Below are 27,984 nucleotides of genomic sequence, written 5' to 3'. Positions count from 1 at the left end.
GAAAGTACCAAAACCCTGAAATAAAAATGACAATTTGTAGCAAAAAAAAAAAAAAAAAAAAAAAGTTTTTGGTGTCACAAACAGCCTGATTTGTTCAACCGGTTTTATATTTTTAAAACTGTAAAAATTGTCTGCCCTGTGGTTTCAAGTGTGGGGAATACCGGCACCACAGGTCCACAAAGACTCAGTTTGGTGCAAGAAAACATCTCAAACTTTGAAGTCCGTTTAGGCAAAAGCAGCATCAACAGGTTTCCTCTCTGTAAGGCCAAACATGCCACGAAGGGCTATAGTGCAGTTATCTGGCTACTTCAACCTGTAAGATTGTTTTTAACACTGCTTTACATGACATATAGAATTGTAAACATTTAGGATGTAGGTCAGTGTTATTAAATCCTGTTATTTGGGACTCAGAGCCCTGCCGGTTTTTAAGATCAACCAGCTAATAAGAGAGTGAAAGCAGCAGAACTTGGTCCCAAAGACCAGCATTTAACAACATGCTCACAAGTGTGTGGCTACAGTATATTAATTCTTACATTGTCACAATATCACTTAATTTAGGTGTCAGTAGGTTTTGATGTCAACAAAGAAAAGCAAAAAAAAAAAAAAAAAAATTTTTCATTATAGTCGAGGATTGTCTGTGTATGCAAAGCCTGATACATTGTAGTTGCTCAAAACTAAAGAGAGAAAGGGAGGAAAAAAAAAAAAAAAAACCCACAAAGTTTATATTTACTGGTGTGTGAGTGACAGTTAACACACACTGCTCTGATGGTTCTGAGAGTTCAGCAGGAACAGAGGCTTGGCACCGACAGACACACGCTGCTTGTTATGGTCTTTTTATGGCATGTGTTAACAGTTAAAACACAAAATAGAACCTTGTTCATTCACTACTGCAGTGAAGCTGAGATTTAAAAAAAAAAAAAAATAAAAAAAAAAAATAAAAAATAAAAAATTCTGATAAAATGTAAAAACCCACAAAGTAAATGTCCAATTTGAGTAATTCCAAGTCTTCAAGCAGTGTGGTACGTAATCTAATAACAGCCCTTATGCATTTAAAACATATGCAATTTTACTTGTCAGTGTGCACAAATGTAACAGGGTCCCGTCTTTGAAAACTGGGATTGTCTCTAAACTTATACATATTAGATGATCTCCACCTCAACAACAAGCAAACTAAATCAAGTGGGCGAGGACCACATGCTTACACAATATTTGCATCAAGATTCCCTTCCATATTTGGCACTGTAAAGCAAATTCATGGGGGTTATGGGAGAGGTGTGGCAGGTGGCACCCTTTCAGTGAAACTGCAGCATTTCTTGGAAGAACACACGTGCCAGCTTCCTTGTTTTTAAAAAAGAAGAAAGGAAAAAAAAAAAAAAAAAAAAAAAAAAAAAAAGCATCCTTCTGGGGAAAGTAGGAGTTCAATGTAGGGGAAATCCAAGAGACCCAATGATATTCAGGGAGGTAGAAGCACTTGAGTACTTTACAAGGCAGACAGTTTTCATTGGCTGCCTTGCAAATCAACTTGTAGCCACTCAAGAAGTGGGATACCATCAGAATTATAATGAAGGGAAATGGCCCAGCAATGAAAACCAGCCCAATATTTTGCAATCATTACACTCCAGTATTGCAGAATATTCTCCTTCTATTCAACACCTACCAGCTCCATCTGCCCGTGAACCTGATAGCTGTACATGACCGATTAAGCTAAAGCTGCAAGTAACATAACCATCTCAGTCCCTTTACATCTGAAACAGAAGGTTCACATTTGCATGAGTGTGACATCTGGACGACAATCCTCCAAGAGACTATCTCTCAAAACCTTTGGCTGAAGTTCTCGTCTCCTCCTGTGCTTAAGATTAGAAGTCTATGATTATCATAGGCTGATTGAATTTCTAGAGAGGCTAGAAAGAAGAGAAAAAAGGTGAACAGGCATCAACAATTTCCATCTTAAGGGTTCAAATATACCTCGACTTGGCAAAGTCCACGGTGTCCGAGGGAGTCTCGTGTGGGATGTTTTGGTCAGTAAAAGTTCTCACTTTGTAGAGTGTGTAAAATAAAATCGGATAGAGATCCAGACTATACAAAAACAGTCCTTGATTAGAAAGATAAAAGCCCAGCGTCCTGAAACAGAGTCTGGGTTCTGCTTCACTTTTAGCTTCTTCAGCCATGGGAGGAGAAGATGGGCCTACTGATGTTGCTGTTGGTTGTCATGGCTGCCAGTTCCCACCTGAAGTTAAAAACAAAGCATTAGTGATGACAGGCAAAACAGTTTTACACTGCAATAAAAGAATTTTAAAAATATATGTACATGTTGGATTTAACTGACTGAACTGCAGTGCTACCTTTAAGCATCTTTAGCTTACAATTTTATAATCAAATGTTATTACAATCAAATGAAATATTGATCATTTTGAGCTTCATGCCAAGCTGTCTACAGTTTGTCATTGCAGCAAACTTTACATTTTAAAATCAAGCAGTTGACATTTGCTCCCCTGATGCCCCCTCCCTGCCTAAGTGAGCCCCCCAACTGTAACACGAGCATCGGGAGCAGGAGCTGACAACGGGGTCTAGTGCTGACCTGATGACAGGTCAGAGGTTGAGCTCCAGATTGTTATCACTGGGTCTGGTTTCACACTCACTCCCTATCAAACGGCTTTGTTCGTTTTTTTGTTGTGCGCGTGTGTGTTTAAGAGGGGAGATTGGCACAGGACCTGGAGATGCCACCGAGGGGCAAAAGGAGTTAACCAAAGTCTTGTGACCCCGACTGAAAACCCTCTGAAAGGTTAGAAACACAACTGCAAACACCAAAGAGGGGAAGCATGCAAGGTGGCAGTGACGGTGCAAGAGAAATGAGAGGCTAAGAGGAGTAATTAGTATCAGGTTCCACAGGGTCCACGTGTAACAAAAATCCCCAATTTTAGACAAACACCTTTCCTAATGATCTCAATTCATAGACTTTAAGCTGATGAAGGTTTTCGGGCAATAGTAATGTGCTTAAATGGCTCGTCAGCCATCATTATATTCCAATTTATTACAGTACTAGATTACACTGGGAACAGTGTAGATTTCATTGCAAGGTACCCTGCCACTCTATTTTAGATAATCTGTCAGAAAACATTTCTTCAATGCGTTAAACTTTGGCTTAAATGCAGTGATCAAAACTTCTGAAACCTGTAATTACAACATCACAACAAATCAAAGTGGTGCTGTCAAACTTTTAGTCTCTTGCAAGTCATGCGTCAAAACAATCTGATATTAGTCAGTGAGAAGGGAAAATTATGCGTTATTAATTCACAATGCTGACAAAAATAACTGCTTTACATTTTTTTTTGTGGCAACTCCTTTGTAGGATTTTCAACTAGAAAATCATGGATTGCATTTCATCCTGTCATCATCTCTAGAAGAGAACATTTATGCTCCCAGCACTAATACCCACATGTGGCATTAATATGATCTTCCTACAATTCATTTTGTGATGACCTTCTCCAGATCAGAGCACATCATCGTGATTTCTTGCCCACCAAGTACCATATTTAGGCAGGGGCACAAAAACTTCAGCAGGTGTTATATTTCCCCTCACAAAACTAAAGAGATCCCTTAACAGTTCTTATCACTAGACTCAGGTAACCGAGAACCAGACTGTCTGAACTGGTACGGAAGCTTGTTTGACAATTATTAAATAAATAATTTAGCAACAATGAAATGATCTGCAGATATGAGAGCACAAAACCCGTTTGATTTAGACCTGTTTTTGAAGTAAAGACTCGATCAGGAAATCACAAGCTTTCAGAACCGATACATCAGTGTGACAAGAAATAACTTAAGAGCAAACTCTTCGCTTGATTGGTGTTTAGCTGTGGTTACAAAGTAGCAAAATAACCAAACTAAGTATTAATTATTATTTTTAAGGTTTTGGCATGAAACATTTTATGTTCAATTTCTCCAAGGATAAAGTATTGAAAGATGCCAATATAATGTCTGTAGCTGTAAAGCACACTTTTTGGTTTTTAAATAGTCCACTGGAAGCATATTTTCAGTTCTTTTAAGACTGATTCCCTCGGTACCATCTCTCTGCACACCATGTACAGTTGTTCCCTTTTAATACTTCCATGCTTAAGCTAGCGGACTGAGGAATACATCTTATTTTTGGTCTTTTTCCTCTGAATCACAGGCCAGGATTTTGTACAAATTGTACACGGGATCACACTATAAGAATGGTTCATCATGATCGCCTGACTTTTTGTACCCGAATCTTTATGCTATTAGAGCTATAATTATGAACAGATTTTTACATGCGGGGACCTAGCTAAGGTAAGTCAGACAAAAGCGTGAGTAAAACTTGCCACTAGTTGAATGAAGGATAATGAGTCATAATTTGCCTCTTTTGAAAAAAAACAACCCAATTAGAGAGAGACTGAGTAGTAGCAACAATGACTGGCATAATACAAACAGCATGAACAACAATATGTCAGTTCTATGACAGAACAGTGCTAATGTTTGAGGAGAGGATGCTTGTCTGACCTGATATCATGCGGGAGTCCCGACTGCTCCAGACTGTACTGAATGACAGCTATTTTGCATAAAGTCTTCAAATTAGGGCCTGAAAAGAGAGTGCAATGAGTCATAGGATGATCAGTGGTGCTAATCATACTCAAGCTATTAATATCAATTTCAGCTGTGGGAATTCAACTTTGAGCCAGCCGGGTCAGATCTAAAGAATATGTAGATGAAAGGGTGTAAAAATAATCAATAGCTAAGAACAACAAGTGTTCACGTACGAGGACGAGCAGGGCATGATGACGCGAGTGTCACTTTAGTACACAAATCATCTTATTTAAAAAAAAAAAAAAAACATTTCTAATAATACTTAAGACTTCCTCACATTTACAACCATTGGCAAGGCTGTTCCACCATATGTTCAGTGATAAACAGTGTGAAGGCACACGTGACTGCCACGAGGAGGCGTAGGCCACAGGGGTTGTCACTGGGTACTGCCAGTCCCATACGGTCCCTGTGTAAGCCCACCTACACAAACCCTAACTGTGACCTGACAGCATTACAGGCTACCCCAGTGCAGGCAGGATATGACTATATTTGGTAGTCCATGAGACGGAAGTGCCCCATGTGATAGCACCGCGCAGGGCCAAGGCCAGGCATACTAGGTCTGGCCAGACATGAAGCAGTGGTGTAAGGACTGCATCGTTTACTGAGGAAAAACAAAAACGCCAGACTTTATTTAAACCTGCAATAACGCTTGTTTTGCTTACTTTTCTGACATCTTAGCAGAAAAATCAATATGATTCCTTTTAAGTTGATGTAATGTGCTTAATTAGTGCATCACAAATCAATCTGAACTGCTGGCAGAGGTCTCTGCACACACGAGAGCAGATGAGAAAACCAGCAAATTATTTACTTAACCCTTCGTCGTATCTCTTAATAATCCATAATCAGAAGACAAATGGATGGATATGAGCTGAACAGGTAAAATACTGTTAAATACAACATCTGCCTGTTTTGTTTTTTATTCCATTTTAAAACTTAAGTTCGACCGGCCATTTTTAATCTATAAACAGCTAATGCTTGTATTTAGAAAAAAGAAGAAAAAAAAAAAGCCCCCAGACCCAGCAAGTTGTCCAAGCAAGCTGCCAGGCTTGTAAATCTAACTCCCACAAGAGTTAGTGGAGACCACCTACTGTCTCTTCAGCTGCAAAATGTTGCACTTTACCAGCTAGTTGCTAACTAACTGTCTACCATCTATTGTTGAGAAGCATTACAAAAGATTTCATAAGATTCTTCAGTATGAAAGCAGTGGGAGTGAACTCAGAACTGTAAATGGACATGACACCTTAACAATGAAACTAAACTGAAGGTGCAGGTTCACATGATAACTGAGATGATCAATGCCAATTGAGTCAAACTGATTGCCCTTGCATATACTGCACCCTCCCTCTTGCAAGTGCAGACACATTCTTAAGAGACAGCAATGGTGACAATACTTACTGAAGTCTAGGATATACAGGTCTGAATGATCCATGAGGTTGAATTCATCTCCCATTCCTTGTTCTGGGCAGGGGCTGAAAACAGAACAAAAGCTTTAAGATTAACTTGGTTTTCATGAGCACAATTCACACAGCATGAAAAGATATTTGTTCCTCAACTGCTTACTTTCCCCCCTACTTCTCATAGAATTCCAGCAAAAAGGCTCTCAGTTATTTATCTTGTTACTTAAATCAGTTAGGTCCATAATCAAGGAGCCACAGACTGTCCTCAATAAGAGCTATCACACAACGCTCTGCTCTCCTTATCACAGGCTGCGTGATTTAAGGCCACAGGAAGTGGAGCAGTGTTGTAAGACAGCAGACTGGCCGATGCTGATAGTCTCCCAGACCTGAGCAGCCATAGATATCACTGCACATCTGTTTCCTGCCACAGCTAAGCACAGACACCTGTGGACACACCTGGTGCACCACAGCTTAAAAAGTGCAAATTGTATCTCTGTTAAATCATTCTATTATCTAGTTTTAGATAATGTAGGCTGTAATAGTCAAGGTAGACTATTCCCACAAGGTAGTAAGAGCTTTTCAAATGCACTCAGTGCACATTATTTTTTAATATTCATAACAACGTAACAAAATAGACCCATCTAGAAGATAAAAATGCACTTCACAGTTTTATACCATCCAGAAGGCAGTTACAGATAGTATTCAAGCTGTTTTCTATGGATCTATTATGGAGAATAAGTGACAAATGTAGAAGCAAAGTTTTAGGAGTAGAATCAAAAGATGCTTTTTGCTACATATGGACTAGTCAGTCATTGGCATATGTCCTAACAGACCAGACATTACTACAGGAAAAGAAAAAACACTTGTTTGGATTAACTTTTTTTTTTTTTTTTGCATTTACTCCCACCCAATCAGTCTCTCTTCATCTTTCATTCTTGCCCTGAACCATCCTCTTACTGATCACAATGCGCTGTCTCGCCACCACCCATCAATCTCTCTCATTCTTTCCTGCTGTCTTCATCGCATCTTCCTTTCGCTCCGTGTTCAGGATGTTGTAAGGGTTTTACGTTGCTAATCTTCCCTAAACAAACATGGTGGTGGCTTAAAGCGGCCAGGAGAGGTGCAGAGCACGAGCTCAGTCGTCCCAGGGGGCCAGCTGGGGAAGTCATTATGCCCCCCACCCCCCCCCAGGAGGTGACCCACCCAGGCTTAAAGCAGGAGCCTTTATCAGAATACTCAACCACCAAGCCAGCTCTACCATTACTGTGGTGATTGAAAGGGTACATTTCAATAGTGCTTTTCAATTTAAGAGAAAGATCAACTCTTTATAAGAAGCACATGCGAGTTACATGAAGCTTTAAAACTACTACTGGAGCTATTCAGTTACCACAAACATCCCTTATGGGAGAATTTACTTTGAAAAAAGAACTGTAAGACTCACTGACTTTGTTAGTTGTATCAGGGCCATTTGATTGTTTGAAATTACAGTTAATCAAGTGTCCTTAAACAAGCCAACCATGCTCCTGGGATCCACTGGCCAATTACTTAACTCAGCAGTTGTCCGTTTTTTCTGATACATCTGTCCTCGACTTGAACAAGCTAATTTCTGTAATACCTCTGGCAGTGGTTCAATATTAAAGCCTGTATGACATAGAAAAATTAAGCTAATTGTGAGTTATTAGATACCATGTGCGGCGAATGAACAACCAACCTGGCTACACAACAGAAGTAATGAAAAGTAACATCTCTATCTAAAGAGCAACTTGCAGTAGCTGTGAACTACTGTGTAAACCCGTAGGGAGGGTATCGGCTTTGGATGCTGACGTGTGAAAGGGTGCAGATAAGAGAACGCTTTAACACGAGCAACCACAGAGATGAAGATTACATCCACTGGGATAAGGCTCCTTTGGATGGTCATGGATAATGCAAGTCTGGGTGTGAAATTCAGCAGAAAATTAGGGAATGATAATACTTTAAGGGTTGCCACAAAAAGAAAAAAAGGCTGAAGCAGACTGTAGAGGCAGGAGCAGTAATGGCCGTCTGATGCAGTACTTGGAAACGGGAAAGTCACAGTGTGTGACTTTATGTGGCGTCCTGGTGTTTGATGGGCCACTTTGTTACTTGATCAGCAAAGTATCACTATGTGTGAAAGTGCTCCTCCCCCCCTACTGGTTCCCAGTCTGAATGAGGCCTGAGTGATGCTGCCCCCCCAACTAAAAACAACACTGACTGCTATTTCAAACAACACTCAATGAGGGCGTCTAATCACCTAATTGCTGGGTCCTCTCTAGCGATGCACTACCTGCTCCTCTTCATTATCTTACACGCCGAGGTTTCAGAAGTGTAGAACAAAGAGCTGAGCTACAGTCCTAAAACTAATGAAGAAACACCAAAGAGCCGAGGACCATTTTGAAGCGTCAAAGAACTTAATTGCCCACAATTTTTGCAACCGACTTTCAGAAACACTGAAAACGAAGTGACGAAGGAAAGATTGGGATCTGATAGAAATTCTATTCACGACACCTCTGCTATCTCAAAACAAATAGTGTCAACGATATACCTGGAACCTGACCTGTCGTAACCGTGTTTTAAGTGGCTTCACTAGCCATATCCTCATTCTTGGGAGTGATGATCTGCATCCCTTTCTCCACTTCCTGTTGAACTTTGGTCCATCAGAACCATCTAACTCACAGGAACTCCTCATGCACTACAACTTCCTGTAGAGCACCTTATCAGGATAGCCAGACATGCAACAAATTATTTCTGGAGCACCTCGACTGAAAACATATGGAAGCAGTGAGAACAGGCTGTGATGCTCTACCAAGCAAACATTTATAAATTATTGCTAAAATTGATGGGCAGCCCAGGTCCTGGTATCTTATTAAAAACACACAACACAAAAAACACCCACAACAGTACAAGCTGCACCATTATTAAAAATTAAGTTATATATTCAAGTATAGTTATGTTTGGTCATTTCTTTTGACTTTTGTTTTTTTTTTTTTTTTTTTTTGTTTTTTTTTTTTTTTTAAATGTTCAGGGTAAGCAAAAACAATGGGGGAAAAAATTACACCATAATAGACATCATCTGATTGGACTTTTACTTCTGGGATTCCAGCATGAATTTGTAATGGTTTCGGAGCAAAGCTAAAAAAATCCAACAGACTTTGTTATCATGGCTCAATAGAGTCCCATCCACTTGTTTTGCCTTAATCTCCACCGTCTCAACTCGTCTTACCCAGCTATCTGTGCCCCCTCCTGGGCAGTGGCTGGACAGTGGATTAAGACAGAACTGCCCAGACCTAAACCCCATGTAGAGGGTGAGACACGACCTGTAGCTGGCTCTCAGAGAGAGAAATGCTTGCCTTTAGATTAGACAGACGAGATGCCAACCCCTAATGAAGAATGTGTCTCAAATATCAGTCTCTGTAGATTAAAATATAAGTGGACTTAGTGAGAACATTTAAAAGTACTGCAGATCTCAAGCAATTAGTAATTTGGTCTCTTTATCAGGAAACAGTGCGTGCCTTTAGCAGGATGGGTTATCAACCTAGCTGCCTAGAAAAATGAGGGGTGATCAAATACTTTGAGTTCTGAACACAACTGGTTCTTTTAAAAGGGTTTGTCCAATGTGCCTCTCTAACAGGCAGATTCATTTTGGATATTTGGTTGATACTGATACAGTCTCTAAATACTGATGAATACATCATGGATCCTTTTAATCCACACATTATTAACTCACTGGTTAACTTGCCATTTCTGCATGTTAGATTCCTTTATTACTCCAAAGTGTTCCATGTCATGTTAGATCATTCTCTAAGCCACTCATTTCACTGTAAAGCAGTACTGTATACACATGACTTGCTGACTGAGAACCAGTCATTGTTCTGTTACACAAGTTGAGTGGTGGGCTTTGCCTGTAATTTACTTGTCTACATAAAACAGTTTCCACACAAACTCCAAAAAAGCAGGATCACTGTCCAAAGTTCTCTTGTTCCTTTACATGTCGCACACAGCAAGAAATACCCCGCTTCAGACCTCCCAGAGTAGAATGTGCAGGAGGCGAGTAACAGCTTTAGTCAGCGGTTCATCACCTGGTGCTGCGCTGGGCTGAGAACTTCACTGGCTCACCATAACCACAATTAGCAAGTGGGCGCGGTTATTAGCACTAGCAAGCATCGTCAGGTAGCCGGGGGAGTAAAAAATACTTTTTTTTCCCTCCCCCCTCTAACACCTGTACAGCAAATTCACTGGCCTCCAACCAGCACCATCCTCACATGAGTGCTAATCAGCGCAGTTGAATGCAGTCTGACATAATAGGCTCCAGAAAGTTCCAGATGCAGACATCTGCATTTTAACATGCATGCCTGTCTTGTAATGTCTAAAAGGGATGCCGTACATGTGTGAAACTGGCTGGAGTCTGGTATCAGTCTACTGAGCTTTAATATCAGGGGTGTTTTAGTTAAAGTTAAACTGCTATTTAGAAATGTCAACACACATAGACAACAGCATCACAAAGCATCGTTTGTGTGGGGCTGTTTATTTGAGCTGCTGTGCAACACTCAACCCCTATGACACCATAACGTATACAGCCTGTTAGCGGGTTAAGGAGGGTTAAGATGCAGATGAAATACTATCATGAGTTTGTCTTTGAAGAGTAAATCACAGTGTTGCTGAGCTCCCCCGAGGTCTTGTCCCGCCACGTGCGGGATGCCCCATATCCTGATAGGGTCGCCTTGGCTGTTTGACAGGCTTTATCTCAGGGATACTAAAACACACAGACAAATAATAAAGGAAACTTCTGCAGCGTACCCTTTTGACACCAAAGGCCAAATTACAACGTGTGGTATCAAAGACTGTTGTGCTGACAGGCATGCATCTATGAAGCAGATTTCCACTGTGGCAGATTTTATAAGACAAGGGCTGGAGTTGTAGCAACCCTAATGAAGCTAAAATATTAAAATTGCAATCAGGGTTTTCTGTTTTTGGTATAATAACCGTCAGGAGACGACAATCTGCCTGTGTCAAGTCAGGTTCCATGGTGATAACAAGTCATGTTTTAAACAGATGGACTATTGTAACATCTGCCACTTCAGCGATTGATAAGGCCTTGTAGGAGGTAGAGGCACCAGGCTTCTGACCTTCCTGAACTACTAAACAAAAACCGCTGGACTCTGCAGAACCTTTCTGGCTCAACTTGCCGTTTTAAAATGAGCTGTTAAATTCCACGCAGATTAAATATCACGGTGAGATTTTGGTGGATTAAACTAGAGGTTTGGAGCTGGAATGTTTTGGCTACCAGTGAGATTACCTGCTATGTGGTCTCCCACTTGATGAGCATGTAGAGAAGCAATTCACTCTCAGTGGTGGTCAGACAACTCAGATCTGTCTGAATTTTACAATCAAGCAATTCAAGTCTATACTCTTACATTCAGAGCTTTTAACCCACTCATCCAGTCAATGACTCGACAGTAGCCAAAAATATTACAAATGTTTGTTTTTCATCTAATGTTAGAAATGGCGTCAGCATGTGACTCTGCAAAAAAAAAAGCCAAATTGCCAAAAATGGAACAAATGTCTTAAGGCTGGCACAGCAGAGTGTGTGTACCACGCTGACGCAAGCTCAACAAGAGCTGTGACTCACCAAGTCATGTGAAGACATCCAGACGAATGGAAACAAATGCAAATGACACCAGAAAAAAGGCACCAAGTGTCCAAATACACAGGCCAGCAGAAAAACTAACCACTGACAGTCAGATGCATAGTAAGTAAATTGTTGAAGGTCTTAATATACAGTTTCCAACATCCTAAAATTGTTTGAAGAGGCACCAGAACAATGCAATGGCACACACACTTACTTCCATTTCATTGTTTCATTCCCAGAGGATATTATCTTGACAATTTTACTAGCTTTTATTAACCTTTTGGGCTGCACTCTGCCAGCAGGTAGCATAAACTTTCTTTGGTGTGGATGGTTGCAGCAACATAGCTTTATATTTGCACATCTCAGCCGCTGCACCCACCATCTGTCTTTGGTATAAGCAGGACAGTGTGTTTAAAATTCACCTGACTGAATGGGTTACTCCTTTTTGAATTAATTCCTGCAGTCATTTATGTTGTTCTGCTATCTTTATCATCATCTGTCCGATCTGAAAATGTAAATGCAGTTTACACAGGAATCAGATCTTACTTGCTCTTGCTGAAATACAATAATGACAGCGACTCAATAACTGGCAGCTACTTTGACCTAAAACACCTACCAGCCTCTGCTGCTTACCATGAAAGACTGGAAATCCTTTGAAAAACTGTCAGTATACACAAGAAGGTGCTGAAGGACTAAAAAAAATTTAAAAAAAAAGGCACCAAAAATAAATGAATAAAAAATTATTAGGACAACTGGGATCTTGACATTTAGCAATGACAACATAAGCCTTTGATCACAGATTAACATTTGAACACAATCTTTTAAGGCAGTCAGCATTCAGAGATGAATGAACACTCATTATGGTAAAAATATATATATCCTAAAAGCACCGATGGAATGAATGCAAGGTCCAAGTAGTTCACAGGCCTGTGCCAGTTTTCCCTTCATAGATTCCGAGCTGTCTGCTCCCAGCATGCCAAGCTGTCATGTCCTTGTTCACTTCCTGCCCCTCATAGGATGCCCTGTTCTCAGGCTTAAACTGCTTCCCGATTTAGCTCAACCTGGGTTTGTCGTAAGAAATTAAACACACAGTGAGAAGAGTGCCAACAATGACAACATGAGCGCTATGTGGCATTGCCTTCATACCCAACTCAACTTGAGCAATGTTCCGTTCCTCGAACAATGAAAATTAAGCAACAAATCTACAGGCTTTAGCTGCTCATTGCTTCTACGCATAGGTGAAGGTCAGTACAGGTGGAGTTGGTCATGCATGGGTCGTCCTTCGTGGGGCAGTGAGCAGGTCTCAGTAAATGAGTGTAGCAGAGGCACTGGGGGTATATCAAATTGCACTCTGTGAGAAACAACGCTCCCTAAGGTCATAAATCAGAGACGGGGCAGACTTTCGCGCCTTTCTGCAGCTCAGCAGTCCTGTTTACACTGACGCAAGTGGTACTCAACACACTGCCACTAATGCCCAACCTTTCATTCAGACACACAGTCTGCTCATTTACCATCAAAGAGAAAGCATGTATCAAAAGTAAGGTATTCTGCACTAAATCCTGATTATCTGGACCTAAATTTATCAGCGCCAAATTAAACATCCAGCAGAAACCAGGCTCAACAGCTGTAAATCAAAACACAAATTAGTGTTTTCCATTTAAATCTCATGTTTTGCTAATACCAGTATGTCTTATTCAGCTGTGCCCACATTTTATTTTACAAATGCATCTTGTATTAAAGTGTTGCAAAAAGTCCAAAGTGTAACCCTCTGGAAAGCAGTGCAGTCATGCTCGAACTAATGGTTTAACTGTCCTTCACTAAAGTGATAAATTATTCCAAACAAATTCCTACAGGTAAAATAAACTGGGAATAAATATCAGAGGGGGGTTCTGTTTTAGATCAATCTGAAAGGACAACCAACTCGGGAAAACAACATTTGGACTATAAATTTCAACACAATTTCCTCTTCTTTCCAAAATGAGGAGCCCCACAACAAACACAAGCAAGGTGTCCAGCAAATAATTCATGGCAGCCCGTGCAAGCATTTGTCAACTGCATCAAGACAGACACGAATAACCTTCTGGTCCTGTTAACGGCCCTCACGCTGTTAGGCCATGCAAAAATAAACATAAGAGGGACTGGTTTTAAAAGCACTGTTCAAAATGTAATTGGTTCATTAAAAAGTACAACTTTACTAGTCAAAAAAAAAAGAAAAAAAAAGTGTGTGTAGGAGTTGCTTGGATGGTGTTTGTGTGCACATGCTTATGGGAGTTCCTGTGTGTAAGAGGCTTAAGTGTGCTTTAAAAACAACAAAACGAGCAATGCTGGCCAAGAGAACCTGTGTGGCCAACTTACTTGAAGCCTGTGAGGATCGTGCTCCAATTTGTACAGTAACAGAAAACATCTCTCCAGACTAAGAATGGGGCAACCACCAAGCAGATTATAAAGAGACAAAGCCAAGTTTTCCTTTTGTAAAGATAGATTCATGAATGTGTTAACCCCAGTGCCCTCGGGCTTTCAAACAGGATGTCAGAGATATTATGTGGTGTTTGATTTCTTCCTCTGCACCCTTCATCAGCTCCATGACACTCCCTTTTCCAACCCTATCTGCTCAGAACAGGAAATCATGACTCCTTAAAACCCATCTTGGCCTAATCCCGGTGAGTAACTAAACAATGGATAACATTCACAAATAAGACTCATCCTGAGCTCGTCATTTTCATTCTAAGATTCTCAGTTCCATATTGATACCTGAGCATAAAGGATACAAATTTAGACATCCAGCTTTTCTGTATTATGCTTTTGCATAACATCTGACTTGAAATGTGTGGTACTACATAACATCTGTACGTGTTTTGGGGTGTGACGCGCAGCACAATGTGGTAGCAAGTGAAGCTTTAGAAAACACATCCAGGAGCAGCTGGTGGCTCAAGAACTTCAGGGCCTGTAGACGTAGAGGGTCTGAAAGTACCCTTATCCACAGGCTTCTGATCCCCACCATTAAGTTATCCCAGTGGAGTTTTCCCTGATAACAGGGTCTTGCTGATAACAGTACCCCAGGACATGCACTACTCTGGACCATGCTGTAAGCTACCTCATTACTCCTGTGGCTACTGGGCTATCACAAGTCCGTCACCACCTCAGCGGCACCTAACCAGCTATGAAGCCCCCCGGTTATCACTAGTGTAGACAGTAATCTACAGGATCCAGACTCTGTTTGGCATATTGTGTGTGTGTGTGTGTGTGTGTGTGTGTGTGTGTGTTTGGGGGGGGGGGGGGGGGGGGGGGGGGCACAAAAAGTTGTCATCTTTTTCTAACCACATCTCAGTGAAAATAGCCTGCAGTTAGTGCTTTTATGAAAGCTTGAAGGTAAGAACAGAAAAGTACATTAAAGCAGTCATCTTTAACTCGTGTGTGCTTGGGATTCTTTCAAAACTGTACAAATGCAACTTGACACATTTTATATATGTACACATTCTCCTTGCTTGGAAAGGGAGTATGTTGTAAACATGAAGGATTTCTTAGATGACAGGCCATCTGCCCTGACTGAATACAGCTCACGTGAAGTGTTTTGTAGCTATATGTGAATATATCAATTTTGTGAATTTGAGCTCTAAACTAGGTCAAGTACTCATATTTTGCACCTTACCTGGTTCCTCCAAAGAGGATGATTCGATCTCCAACCATACAGCAGCACTGCCGCCTTCGAGGGCATGGACCTTTCCCTTTAGGTTCAACTTTCTTCCACGTAAAGTTTTCTAGTGTAGACACACGGCAAAAATTAATTTTATATATAAAAACTAGACATTATTAAATAAAGGACATAGATACAACTAAATAGACTTCTTTGGAAATTGTTTAAACTAAAAAGCATCTGTAGCGCAACAAATGTGGATTTGAGGTTACATCATGGAAGTGAAACAAACTGTCAGCAACTTTTTGCTTTTACATAATTTACATGAAACAATTTTAATTTTTTTTTTCTTTTTCTTTTCACTGCCTGCTGTTCATTCAGCTTCCCAAACTATTAGACAAAGCTTTGCGATAAGGGGAGAAAGCCAAAAAAAAAAAAAAACCCTTACATTTCAGAAATGGAAACAAATCCTCCTGAAGTACAACATAAGTGATGATGCTGAAGCTCACTCGCTTGCGCCATACAAGGATGGACTGTCTCTGACCCAAACAGCATCACTGTATCACTATAGCAACAGGCCATTCAGACTCAGTGACTAAAAGTAATGTGCTGCCATCTAGTGGACTGCAGAGTACATGGTACATTCATTCATTCAGCACAGACACAGGATCATATCCACTACTTCATAAATGGCCAACTCTCAGATAACTAACAGTTTAGAAAACAGTTATGACCATCACTGTCTAAATGCCCTAACTTTTTCAGGACCTCACTACATTAATACTCTACTTTTAATATAAAATATATAAAATTTCCCCATTGTGGGACAAATAAAGGGATTTCTAATATGACTTAATGCCATGATGGACTATTGCTGGTCTTCTCTACCTATAACCATCATAACAGAAGCTTTTTTTTTTTTTCCCTTTTAAACTCTTATGAATCCCAGTTCTTTTGATTTTCATATATTCTGTTCATTTCGTCATTCCCCTGCAAATGAGAGGTTACATTCTCCATTTGTGTTTATTTCATGTCTCACATTCAACCTACTTCACATGTACATAACAGTTACCAAAATTTGTATCCACAACAGATTTTGAGTCACCGCTACATATAAAATGAAGAATTTAAAATTTTACTACAAAATACTGAGATGAAAACCAATCAGGTAACATTTGTCAGCAACTAAATGTGTTTCCAGCATTTGTGTTGCAAAATATAAAAACGCACACAAAGTGGCCTTGTGGTGAAAAGGGAACAGCTAATCACCACTGCATGAATGACAATTATGCAGCAAAGGAGGACAAGGGGTTTTTTTTGCATGAAGGAGAAAAATAGGTCAACACAAACTAGTCCTCCCGGTCCTGCATTTACTTGTAATTAGTTAAATACTCAGGGTGGAATTTAAAAAAAAAAAAAACACCTTTATAAGAAGTGCTCCCAGGAAAACAACTGGTGGCAGTGCTCTATAGCATCTTGGCATGCTTTCCAAATCTAAATAAAGTAAAATATCAATTTACCTGGATTGAATTTCCAAAGGTCGTTGAAGTGTCGTTCCATGTGGGAATTGTATCCTCCAAATATGTACAGCTCTCCATTGTAGGAAACTTTAAAAATAAATACAGAATTATGGTCCAACACAAAGATTAATATTTGCAGCACAGCACAGGGTTTAATCAGATAACAGTGGCAGATGTTGGATATTGCTGTTTATGCTCTGACAAAGTTACCCATCCGCAGCAATGTACAACACTCACAGCTTTAATAACCCAGCATGATGGTAAATAAGCAACTGGACTACAAATGTATTGGAACAAACAGAACTCAAAGTAAAAGAACTTGCTCAGTAATTTATGATGCTGGTCTAATGAAACCGTGATCTACAGTTGATTTTATGTCTTACAGGCTGAATGACTCCTGCGTCCCTCTGGCAATGGTTGTGTTGAAGGGGTGGTCAGCCAGCAGTTGGTCTCTGTGTCAAACACTCTGATCTTATTGCAGTAGACCTCATTGTTGGAGTGGAAGGGACCAAGGCGATCTGCCCGCCCTCCAAACACAAACATTTTTGTCCCGATGATGGTAGCTGAGTGGAAGTCTCTCCAGCGTGCTGGGGTGCCCTGCAAAGCAGAGATCAGCATGAGATTGTGGAAAAGTGTGTAGCAGCAACAATCAAAGTTTCAGTGGAGAGAAAAACCTTTAGCATACTTAGCAAAACATTTAGTATTTTACTGACTAGTCCTCATTAAATCCTACAATTTCACCAAATTCTATCCTGATCATAAGCCTGGGAATGAAATCCAGCTTCTTAACTATTCCAACACTAGGCCCTAGGATAAGGGGAAAATAATTTTTTTAAAAAAAGAATTAAATAAGTCCTAACCTTCAACACAAAACCGTACATTTCACAAATATAACCAAATCCTCTCTGAAGTGTAACATAAAGTGACAATGTTGAAGCTCACTCACTTGTTCCATGTAAAAGATCAACTGTCTCAGACCCTTAACCCAGAAAAGGATAAAGCGACTTCAGGTAGACGCTGCCATCTAGGGGACCAATTTTCCAACTACAAGATCACAGTAAATCCAAACCTCCCAGGCATGGCCACCCCACCGCCAGTCACAGAATCATAACTCAGCCATCTGTACGTACCAGAAATAATACAACTGTGGAATGGGATCTGCTTTCACATAATAAAGCAACTCTAACAGGGGCAAGCCTCTACTCTACTCGCTGCGCTACAGTCATACTAAAGCCTTTGACAAGCCTTCCTTTCTGGAATGTGCCGTCACTGTTTTCCTATCAACTTCATGCAGACGAGTGGGCTCTTTAACTCGCATTATAGGAAGTATTGAGGAATAAACTACTGAAAAGAGTTAGTTTTACAGTTAATACAAAAGAACATTGAAGTAGGGCTGTGCAATTAAGCAAACTTTGATTCCGATTTCAGCTCCAAACGTTCACAAAAACAGTGTAATTGACAAAAAAATTATTATTATTAAAATGATAGCCAGTGACGTTTCTGGAGCTTAGGGTTGTGCAAGTGCATTTTGTGTTAATTACTGTTAATTATCAAGTGGCAAATTTACACCGTATCCTGATTTGCATCTCCCAAGAAATGTAACTTTGTGTCAGGGAGACAATTGTGATTGGCCTGTTCAGCACCATCAGCTCCTTCTGTGCATTTCTGGCTACTTTTACACTGCAGTTTGTTTGTTTTTTAATTTATCAGCGAGAGAATAACAGTCATCGTCTTAACATAAGGAATAATAATCATAGCATCAATATAAGAACTCACACATGTCAGCAAATTTGTGTAGGGAGATCGCTGTCCCAGCATTTTATTTGTTTCTGTCAGTCGCACCGCATGTAAAACACTGGGACACGACCACAAGGTAATTAACACAGACTTGCTACACGGTGGGAACGGCACCATCTGCAACACGACCAATCTGTTAACCAGCTTAAACTCAAACACCTCAGCCCTGCCAGTATAACCAGTATAACCAGTATTTGCTGTGTCGGCCTGAATAATTCTGATTTAATCTGAAGTCGAACAGGTTTTCTCTTTGCTCTGGGCTGTAATAGGCCAGCCTGACTGGAATGGAAGGGGGGATTCTATAGGGAGGGTAGGAACATGTACTTTCCAATATCAAATAACATCTGCTATGTCTACCAATCGTGGGGCAGGATTAGCAAAGGGACAGCAGAGAGATGTCCCTACAAACATTTGCTCCATGGATGTAATCAGCAGCGCACCCCTATTGCCTATTTCTTCCTAGTATTATTAGTCATGATAACTAGCACTACCTTTTGATTTACTTATCCATTTGTATTTTATAATAAATGTATTTATATATAAACAGTTAAATTTTTCAGTTTAGCATTTATTTTGAAGCGATTGTAGAAATGCACTAGATTTCAAGGTATTCACTGTCCCTTAAGTGCAATAAACACTGTTTACAGAGCCAGTGAGTAATCATGTTAAATAACTGTGATTTCAATATTGACCAAAATAATTGTGAATATGAATTTTTTCCCCCATAAATCGAGCAGCCCTATGTTAAACTATCCCAAAGTCCAAAGGAAAAATGGATTAAGTAAAAGCACAGAAGTTCTCATTTTCCTAAAAGGAACACAATCCAAGCAGAAACAAAGTATTATTCAATCACATGCACAGCTAAATCTGTAAGCACCACAGTTTTCGAAAGGCCTGTTTGAATTGAAAGGCCTGACTTCCTCCATAGTAACTTCATACACAGCTCCATCATATCATACCTAAAATATACTTTACAAGCATTTATCACATGCACATGTCGACGGCATAAACACAAATAGTATTTGCCAAAAGGAGACTGTATATAATCCACTGAGAGGCTTTCTGAACTTGGCCACCAACCAGGGAGCTGCTTTGCATTGCTACATCGCAGTGCCTTTGTAACCTGCCAAAATGACCACTGGGAACTTAACCTCTTTGTTTTTCTTTAAGGTGATGGTTGTGTGTTTATCAGGACTTATTATTTTATATGCTCAATGCACGACACTGTCAAGGAATAACTATCAATTGTTTAAAGGCAACAACGACTACTGACTTTAACTCACTCTGGCATTAATTAGTGACCAAACCATGCTAGTGGTATCCAGCTTGTGGATGTCATTGGAGAAGCAGTCAGCCTTAACAAAAAATAAAGAGAGCAGAGAAGATTAATCAAATCTAATTTTAACATTCATAGAGAATATTTGCGAGAGCGAAACAAACCCCTCACCAGCTGTTCATATCCTCCAAATATATACATTGCCTTCCCCAGAACACAGGCCGAGTGGCCATCCCTTGCTCCTGGAACAGTCCCTGAAGTCTTGGGTGTGTACCATCTGTGGTTATCTATGAAGCAGTTGCAGTTGATACAGTAATGAGATCAGAGCATTTGCGTTACATGCAATGGAAAACACACATGCAGGTGCTACAGCTCTCTTAACATAAAACAGTTTTTTCTACGTTTTGCCATCACACTCTAAACTTCAAACAGGTGCATCTCAAAAGGAAATACAGCCTGAATCTCTCAGCAGCACGAGTTAGGCGAGGGTCTACTTACTGACATCAAAAGCATAGAGCACATTGCAGGCCCCCTCTGTGTCGTTACGCCCGCCCCAGAGGTAGATAGTATCATCCAGCAGCACAGCTGTGTGGCCATAACGCATATATGGCACTTCACGGACACGTTCATGACCTGCAATCCTCACTGGAGGCAACTTCATCCAGCGCAATGACACTGAAAGACAAAAGTAACCATTTTCACTTTGGTTTTTAAATTTTTATTTATTGTAAACAATAATTTTTCAATAAAAAAGTCCAAGTTGACAGTCATTCTTAAGTTCCTACAGCTCTGACATAAGACATTTTTGCCAGTTCATGTCACTTACAAAAAGAAATTCAAGTAAAGAAAGAAATAAAAAGAGTCACTACATTTAAACAGTCTTTGCTGTAAATTAGTCATCAAAGGGAAGGCACACAAAGCAAAATGACAGGAAACAGTAGTTAAGGTGGTCCCATTTCCATTACACTCAAAGCTTTGGCTCCATAGATCTTTTCACGATACGGCAATAGCAGGTAGGCTCAAGATACTCCGGGAAGTTGTAAAGCCCTAAAGCAGGTGGCTGACCACACAATGGGAAAAACTATACAAAATGAGTTAAGAGTGTTCCTCTTAACCAGTATGTGCCCATTTAAAGAAAACAGCTGCGTTTGTGTGATAGCAACTGAAGGGAAAAAAAAAAAAAAAAATGTCACAAACCACAATGAAAAGATGGGGTTTAACTGCCAGCTGTTATCATTCAAGTAGTGCAGGTTCAACATTTTAAGGCGGTTTCTTAACCTGCCCTGCCTCTTTTAGTTGAGCACCCACTTACAATGAAATAAAAAAAAAAAAAAAAAAAAAAAAAAAAAAAAAAAAAAAAAAGCATGAATCTAAGCCATTTTACATAAACATAAATTTTTAACTAAAGGAAAACTTTTACAAATCTATGAACACTGGGAGGTCTAATAATACATCTTTACCACATACCTGTGTTGAAGACGTGCACATCAATCTGGCGGAGTGTCTCATAGTCCTCCCCGGAGCAGTAGCCTCCAAAGGAGTACACCTTGTGCCCCACTGCCACAGCAGCATGGTTGACTCTCCGTGGCCCTCCTTCTAGGTGCACCGTCCAGCGCAACATTCCCCACACAAGCACTTCTGTGACTGTGAGCACTTAGACCATCACTTTGATGCCCCCATCAAGCCAATGCCATTAAAACCTGTGACCACAACAACAAGGGTAGTAGCAGCACTCTGTTAAAGAGAACAACAGAGCGAGCTGTGAGGGGCAATCAAGGACAACAAAGAGTAACTGTTGTTCCCTTGGGCTAACCTCAACTCTGCTGCTGCTGACAGGTACAAGCCCCTGTATCTAAGCTGGCAGAGTATTTTAAGAGGTGATTAGACCTACACTTACTGCTCCTTTCTATTCACGCTTCAGTTTGTGCCCACCCACTGCACTACAAAGGTTTTAAATTCAAAGTAAACATGTGCCCCCTTTAGGCAGTACTATATGCACAAAAACACTAATATTAGATTGAGCAATCTATACGCAGTAGTGAACTCCTGCTAGTTAAATATTCATGCACATTTATAATGTCTAAAAAACAAACACCATGATTTTTCCATCTTGGCAGTCACGTATAACAAAACTATTAATACACTAGCAGCTCTTAGTTCAGTGGGGACTTCAACAATATTTAACCAGACACATTTCCAGCTCTGAATAATGAAACTTAAGTGATATAAAGCACAACTTGTAAAATACAAGTAAATTTGCCTCTCGCACCCGCGCTTGCTTATTCTGTCCCAGTGACTCTCTTTCTCACTGACCCCCAACCTTTGTTTACCCTTAAAAATAAAACCCCTAGAGAACTATTTAACATAGACCTTTCTATTTCAAGCCCACATATCTGTGAGAAGCAATACAAGCCAGATCCACTCAACAGGCATGTGACCCTTAACTGAAGCCAATATTCTGGAGGAGTGTGTAAACTTAAAAGTGCACTATGGGTAAATTTACCCCTCAAAAGTGCAAATATAGTCAAAACAGAGCCCTATCGAGGTCATTAAATGTTAGCAGTTAAAGTCCACAGATAATGTCCGTTTTGCATATGTTACTCAGTACTCATCTCCTATCATTTGCACACAGAATCAGACAACTGGAGCATTTTTTTAAGAGCTGAACTGAGTAGAAAACACCTATCCTCCTGACCTACTGAACAGCATATTGTTGATATCAGATGACTAGCAATGGCACTGACAACTTCAGAGTACACAGCGGCTATGAAGTAAACAGAACTCGTTTGAAAATGAGTACATACTTTTACACAGATTTTGCCTAGCGGTGCCTATCAGTGAAGCACAAACTGTTGATTGATAAAGCTAATCTAGAGCTGAGTTGTAACAGCCAGTGAACGTCTCATACACCAGCTAGCTTTAGTCGTTAGCTAATGTTAACAGGCATAACATACATCTTTTGAGGCACAGCGACTAGTCGCCGCGGTCGCTTATCTCCCAACATCACCACCACAATAACGACTATGGTGCTACTGCAGACAGCTGTTTGACAGCCAAGGTGCCAGGCTTTGCGAGGCTAGGCTAAAGCTAATCAGCCGATGCTAACTATTTAGCTGTTAGCGGGCTAACGTAAACTGCATTAAAAACAATCGGCAGCTCTTAACACAAAGACATTCATTCCCAACCTTGGCAAAGTTACAAATTAGTTAGTTCATAAAGAATAACATCAACATATGTTTAATTATGCTACCTTTAAGCCGAGCCGGTTGTGGTTGACAGGCAGGGAAACAGGCAGGGCTATCCCCTGAGAGTCCCCACCAAGCGTGCTGGAATGAGAAGTCGCCGCTAGCACCCCCTGTCGGCTGTTTTTATTCCTGGGAAAACACTCGTGGGAGTCTTTCAGCTCAAAATTACAAAATTACTTACTCGCTGTAGTACTACGTGCAAAATGGGTCAGTTGCCACATCTTTCTACACTTTTTTTTTTTTTTTTACATAGCACAGAGGGGATTAAGGGTTGGGTTTCGTTCTGTAACTCTGATGTTATGCAGCATGGCCGGATTAACCTGTTAGATAACACCTGGCCGAACGTTTTCGTGAGCTGTCCACGTGACATGTCCACGTAATGTCACCAGTCACCATAATATTGAAATTTTTCCACATGCAAGTGGAAACGTGGCAACGTCTCATCACAGTCTCAACCAAGAGAGCTAATTTTAATAATTTTAAAAAGCAAACAAACTTGTAAATAGGTTACTAGGCTTTGTACATATTTTCCATATGCATCCATCTTCAATACCCATTAACAGCAAAGAATATGTTTATTGACTAATAATCCCCTGATGTTTGTGTTTTTCAGTCTGTTGATGTTCAGCAATGGGAGCATGGGCCTTTTTGGGGGGCCAAAACAAATCTAGGCCATTTTCGCAGTGCAACAGAATTTAGGACTGAAGGAAGCTGGAGTAATAAGTTTAAATAAGAACAGAAGAGCAAAAGTCAACCTGGAACTTGCAAGTTCCCTGTCAGAAGTAAGAGAAACTTCTTTTAAAATCCTACTGCTGGATCCTATCCCAGCTCCCAGCTGCCATGGGGCGAGAGGCAGGGTACACCCTGGACAGGTCGCCAGCCTGTCGCAGAGAGACAGGTAACCATTCACACTCACATTCACACATATGGGCAATTTAGAACCACCAGTTAGCCTAACCCTACCATTTTGTTTCCAAGGAGTCAAACTTTCTTATAAATTTTTAAAGTCTTCTTGAGAACTAGTTCTCCAGGCTTTCTGGAGGTCAAGACTTTTCTTTGGACACTTCACTCATTTTCATACATTTTCTGAGGATTTTTTTTTTGTTTCTTATGTCACTTAACACTGACCAGTTAATCATTCAAGCATCAAAAAGACACCTAATTCAAGGTACAAGGTCTACACACAACAGACAACTTTAGGCAACTACGAGCAGCTTGTGGCAAAAACATATCATTTGTTCCCATTTCTGTTTTTGAATCTATGAAAAATACCAAAGATAACACAGTTTGACAGCCACAAGGTGATTCCTAAGGAGTGGAAGGAGTTGGTATATCTCAGCATGGTGTGCAGTGTGTTTGTAAAAACTGAGGAAACTGGACAAGTGAAAGACAAAAGAAGAAACAGCACATGTGAAAAAAACTGCAGCACATGAACAGTATCTGAAAGTCATGTCTTTGAGAAACAAGAAAAAATCCAGCAAAGCCCTGACACAGGATCTGAGAGAAAAGATTCTGGCCCTTCAGCTGATCCATCTACTGTTCACTGAAGCCTCATCAGAACTGGTCTCAGAGGAAGGGTGGCTGTCAAGAAGCCATTTGTAAGAGAAACAGGAAGAAAAGGCTGAGATATGCCAAATTACACAAGAACTGGACTGAAAATCAGTGGCAACAGGTCTGATGGAGTGATGAATCCAAAGGTCAGGAGAGCAGTTCAACAGGGAGTGTCTACAGCCATCTGTAAAACATGGTGGAGGCTCTGCCATGGTTTGAGGCTGCAGTTTAGTCAGTGGTGTTGGGGATCTTGCTAAATTTGATAGAATTATGAACACACAAAAGTACCGTCAGATTTTGATCCACCAATCTATACCATCTGGAAAGCATCTGATTAGCAATGGCTTCATTTAACCCGAGTAAATACAAAATGCAGATTTTAAATATCGATTTCATTTATTAATGGAAAGAAGTTATCTAGACTCACTCGGCCCTCTGTGAAAAAGTAATTGTCCCCTAAATCTAATAACTGGTCGTGCCACCTTTGGCAGTAAGAGCTGCAATCAAGCGTTTGCAATAACTGACAATGAATTTTTCACATTATTGTGAAGGAATTTTGGCCCACTCTTTTTTGCAGAACTGTTTTAATTCAGCCACAAGTGAGGCCTGCAGATGTTGTTCTGGGTTCTTTTGTGACTTCTTGGATGAGCCTTGTCTTCTTGAGGCGTCAAGTAATTTTGGTAGGCTGGCCACTCCTGGGAAGGTTCACCATTGTTCCAAGTTTTCTCCATTTGTTGATAATGGCTCTCACTGTGGTTCGCTGGAGTCCCAAAGCCTTAGAAATGTCTTTGTAACCCTTCCCAGACTGATAGATTCAGTGACTTTGTTTCTCACCTGTTCTTGAGTTTCTTTAGATCGTGGTGGGATGAGTTGCTTTTTGACATCTTTTAGCCTGCTTCACTTTGTCAGACAGGTTCTATTTTCTTTTTGCATTTTTGGCCACAGCGGCTTTTTGTGACAGTGGAGAGAGACAGGAAATGGATACAGGGGGAGACACGCGGGCAAATTGGCGACGGGCCGGGACGCGAACCTGCGCTGCCTACACTGCAACCCGGCTTCACCACTAAGCCACCCAGGCGCCCAGGACAGGTTCTATTTAAGTGATTTCTTAATCCAACAGGCTTGGGTGTGGTTAGTAAAATTGAACTCAGGTTCTCAAGAAAAAATGTTAATTATCAGTAAATTCATGATTTAACAAGAGAGGACAATTACTTTTTCACATAGGGCCAGATAGGTTTGGACAGCTTTGTTCCCTTAATAAATGAAATCATAATTTAAAATCTGCATTTTGTATTTACTCGGGTTAAATGAAGCCACGTGTATAGAATTGAAATCTGTGTGAATGAAGAATTTATGTATATGTGCATGTTTATGGTGCAGAAGAACAAATGAAAGTGCACAGGGAAGGTGTTTTTAAAGGCATGTTCAGCCCATGAGTTCCCCAGTCTAAACATAGATTTGTTTAGGATTTCGTTGATGCGCACGCTATCAGTACCAGAGCGAGCCAAAGGTGGGTGAAACCTACCCTGTTTTACCCAGGTGAGTATTTGTGTCACATGCACAGTAATGTGACTGGAGCAGTAGATGGCACTGTTGAATTGCAAAGCCTAACAGATACCCAAACACACAGACTCGTGCCCAAAATGTTTCCAAGAATATGAATCCCTGTCGTACCCTAGGGTACGGTTCCTACCCTAGTATTATTGGTCATATATTGTGACCAGATGATCCATTTGGTTTGGTTGAGAAGCACTTGGGCAGTGAATTTAATCTGATAATAATAATTTGATACTCTGTTTTGGCTGTTTGCATGACAGCCATTCATAAAGACTGGCAGAGCATAAGCATTTTGTATGCAGCATCCCAGGAAATCTCAGTGTTACACTGTCAGCATGGCAGATGCATACTCACAAAGGCTGGAACCCAGCTTGCCTAGCACTAAGCCAGTGTATTTAACCACAAAATAAGCCTGACAACCTCAGCTTATCCGGGTATAATAATGTGGTCAGACTGGTGAGTTCTTGCATATGTATTTATGTTTGATATAAAGAAAAGCCCTTCATGTTGCAACTTGCAAGCACTGCATCCAACTCAATGCTGTCAATAAATAAGAATGTGCTCCTGGGCAGCTTGCCTGGGTTAGAGAACAAAATAGCTTTCATCTGAGGTTCATATGGGCACGGCTGACTTAATCCTACTGTAACTGAGGTCCAGGTGATGGGGCCGGAGCTCAGTGTGAACAATTAACTTGCTATTTTTTTTGTATGTGCAGCCGATCCCATTTACTAGTGAATTTTACTGAAACCCACTAAACAGCCTGCTTCACACGTCTAGACTGTAAGTGTGACACACCATGCAACTTTACTATCCTGCTTAATTTTCAAAGGTATTGAATTACAAGGGTGGGTTAAGTGTGATCAGCTTGGTTTCAAACACTCAGGCTGATGTGAAAGTAGAGCCTTGTAAAAGGATTATGGCACCGAGGATCCACATTACAGCTGCTACAGATCTGACTGCATCACTGCCCAGGTCGGGTCCACTCAGGAGGGGCTCTGATTGATTCACTGTGTGTAGGCATTCCAACCCCATGCCAGCTGCACGTCATGCACAATGGTGAGATTGTGCCTGTGGCTATCTGAAGACAGCTGGTCATGGCTGCCCCCTTGGAGCTCTGATAGGTGATTAGCGAGATATCTGAAACTTTGTTGCTTCTGTGGACTGTGGACATTATAACATATTTCAGGAGTTTTTTTCTTTTTTTGTTGTTTTTTTTATCTTGAGCTGTTATATGCCACTGAAGAACTTTTAAACAAGTTCTGACAGTCTGATCTGTTGATGCTGAAAGCTGTCTACTCTGCAGTTCTTTATTATACTCTGATTGACATTACACATTTGCAGCTAGATGATGTTATGGTCTGGAAGCAGCCCCAGGAATTTCGACTTGGCTACGTTTTTTGAAATGATGACATGTCTGCAGCACATGTATGGTAATTGTTTTATTTTTCTACTTGTACATTCAGATTTCGTACTGTATGTTGCGGAACACAATACGCCAGTGTTACACAGAGGAATACTGAGCTTTTCCTATTAGTTTTTGTGTCTGTTCTCATTCTAAAATATTAGAGAATGTCTGCTTTTTTTACACACAGAAGGAGAACAGAGAGCCCACCCTACCTTTCTTGTAGCTACACCCAGTTTTCGTGCCTAAAAAAAATAAAAAATCAAGCCTGCCATCCCACCTGTCAGCGTTTGCACAGATTGCATCACCCATCTGCCCCGCTGAGCCATTCTTTGACACATTTGCTTAGTGGCGTG

The 27,984-nt window shown here is 40.5% G+C and overlaps 1 protein-coding gene across 3 annotated transcripts; it reads right to left on the bottom strand.

The window, feature by feature from the left end:
* Positions 1-1,400: 1,400 nt before the first annotated feature.
* On the bottom strand, positions 1,401-23,210 carry klhdc3 (kelch domain containing 3). 3 transcript variants are annotated; one of them, XM_030748370.1, is made up of 11 exons: positions 23,124-23,210; positions 21,341-21,607; positions 20,372-20,548; positions 20,045-20,160; positions 19,881-19,952; positions 17,184-17,397; positions 16,801-16,887; positions 15,296-15,404; positions 6,001-6,074; positions 4,522-4,600; positions 1,401-2,227 (listed from the first exon to the last, which is right to left on the bottom strand). In XM_030748370.1, exons 2-11 carry the CDS (start codon positions 21,492-21,494, stop codon positions 2,161-2,163), a joined length of 1,149 nt encoding a protein of 382 aa, XP_030604230.1. In that variant the 5' UTR covers positions 21,495-21,607; positions 23,124-23,210; the 3' UTR covers positions 1,401-2,160. The 3 variants fall into 3 exon arrangements, with proteins under 3 accessions (XP_030604230.1, XP_030604229.1, XP_030604231.1); XM_030748369.1 differs by having other exon boundaries at positions 21,341-21,573; positions 23,124-23,209; XM_030748371.1 differs by lacking the exons at positions 1,401-2,227; positions 4,522-4,600; positions 6,001-6,074 and adding an exon at positions 12,589-12,707 and having other exon boundaries at positions 21,341-21,573; positions 23,124-23,209.
* Between the last annotated feature and the right edge of the window lie 4,774 nt (positions 23,211-27,984).

The sequence above is a fragment of the Archocentrus centrarchus genome, chromosome 15 (genome assembly GCF_007364275.1).
Source record: "Archocentrus centrarchus isolate MPI-CPG fArcCen1 chromosome 15, fArcCen1, whole genome shotgun sequence".
NCBI lineage: Eukaryota > Metazoa > Chordata > Actinopteri > Cichliformes > Cichlidae > Archocentrus > Archocentrus centrarchus.
This window is presented reverse-complemented; position numbering and strand designations above follow the sequence as displayed.

Bases quoted from the DNA above. Each gene is read 5' to 3' on its own strand.
- klhdc3 (XM_030748370.1), bottom strand. From the start codon at position 21,494: ATGTTGCGCTGGACGGTGCACCTAGAAGGAGGGCCACGGAGAGTCAAC. The intron at 20,549-21,340 runs GTATGTGGTAAA...TTTGTCTTTCAG, and splicing joins TGTGCACGTCTTCAACACAG to TGTCATTGCGCTGGATGAAG. The intron at 6,075-15,295 runs GTAAGGTGCAAA...TTCTGTTTTCAG, and splicing joins ATCCTCTTTGGAGGAACCAG to CCCCTGCCCAGAACAAGGAA.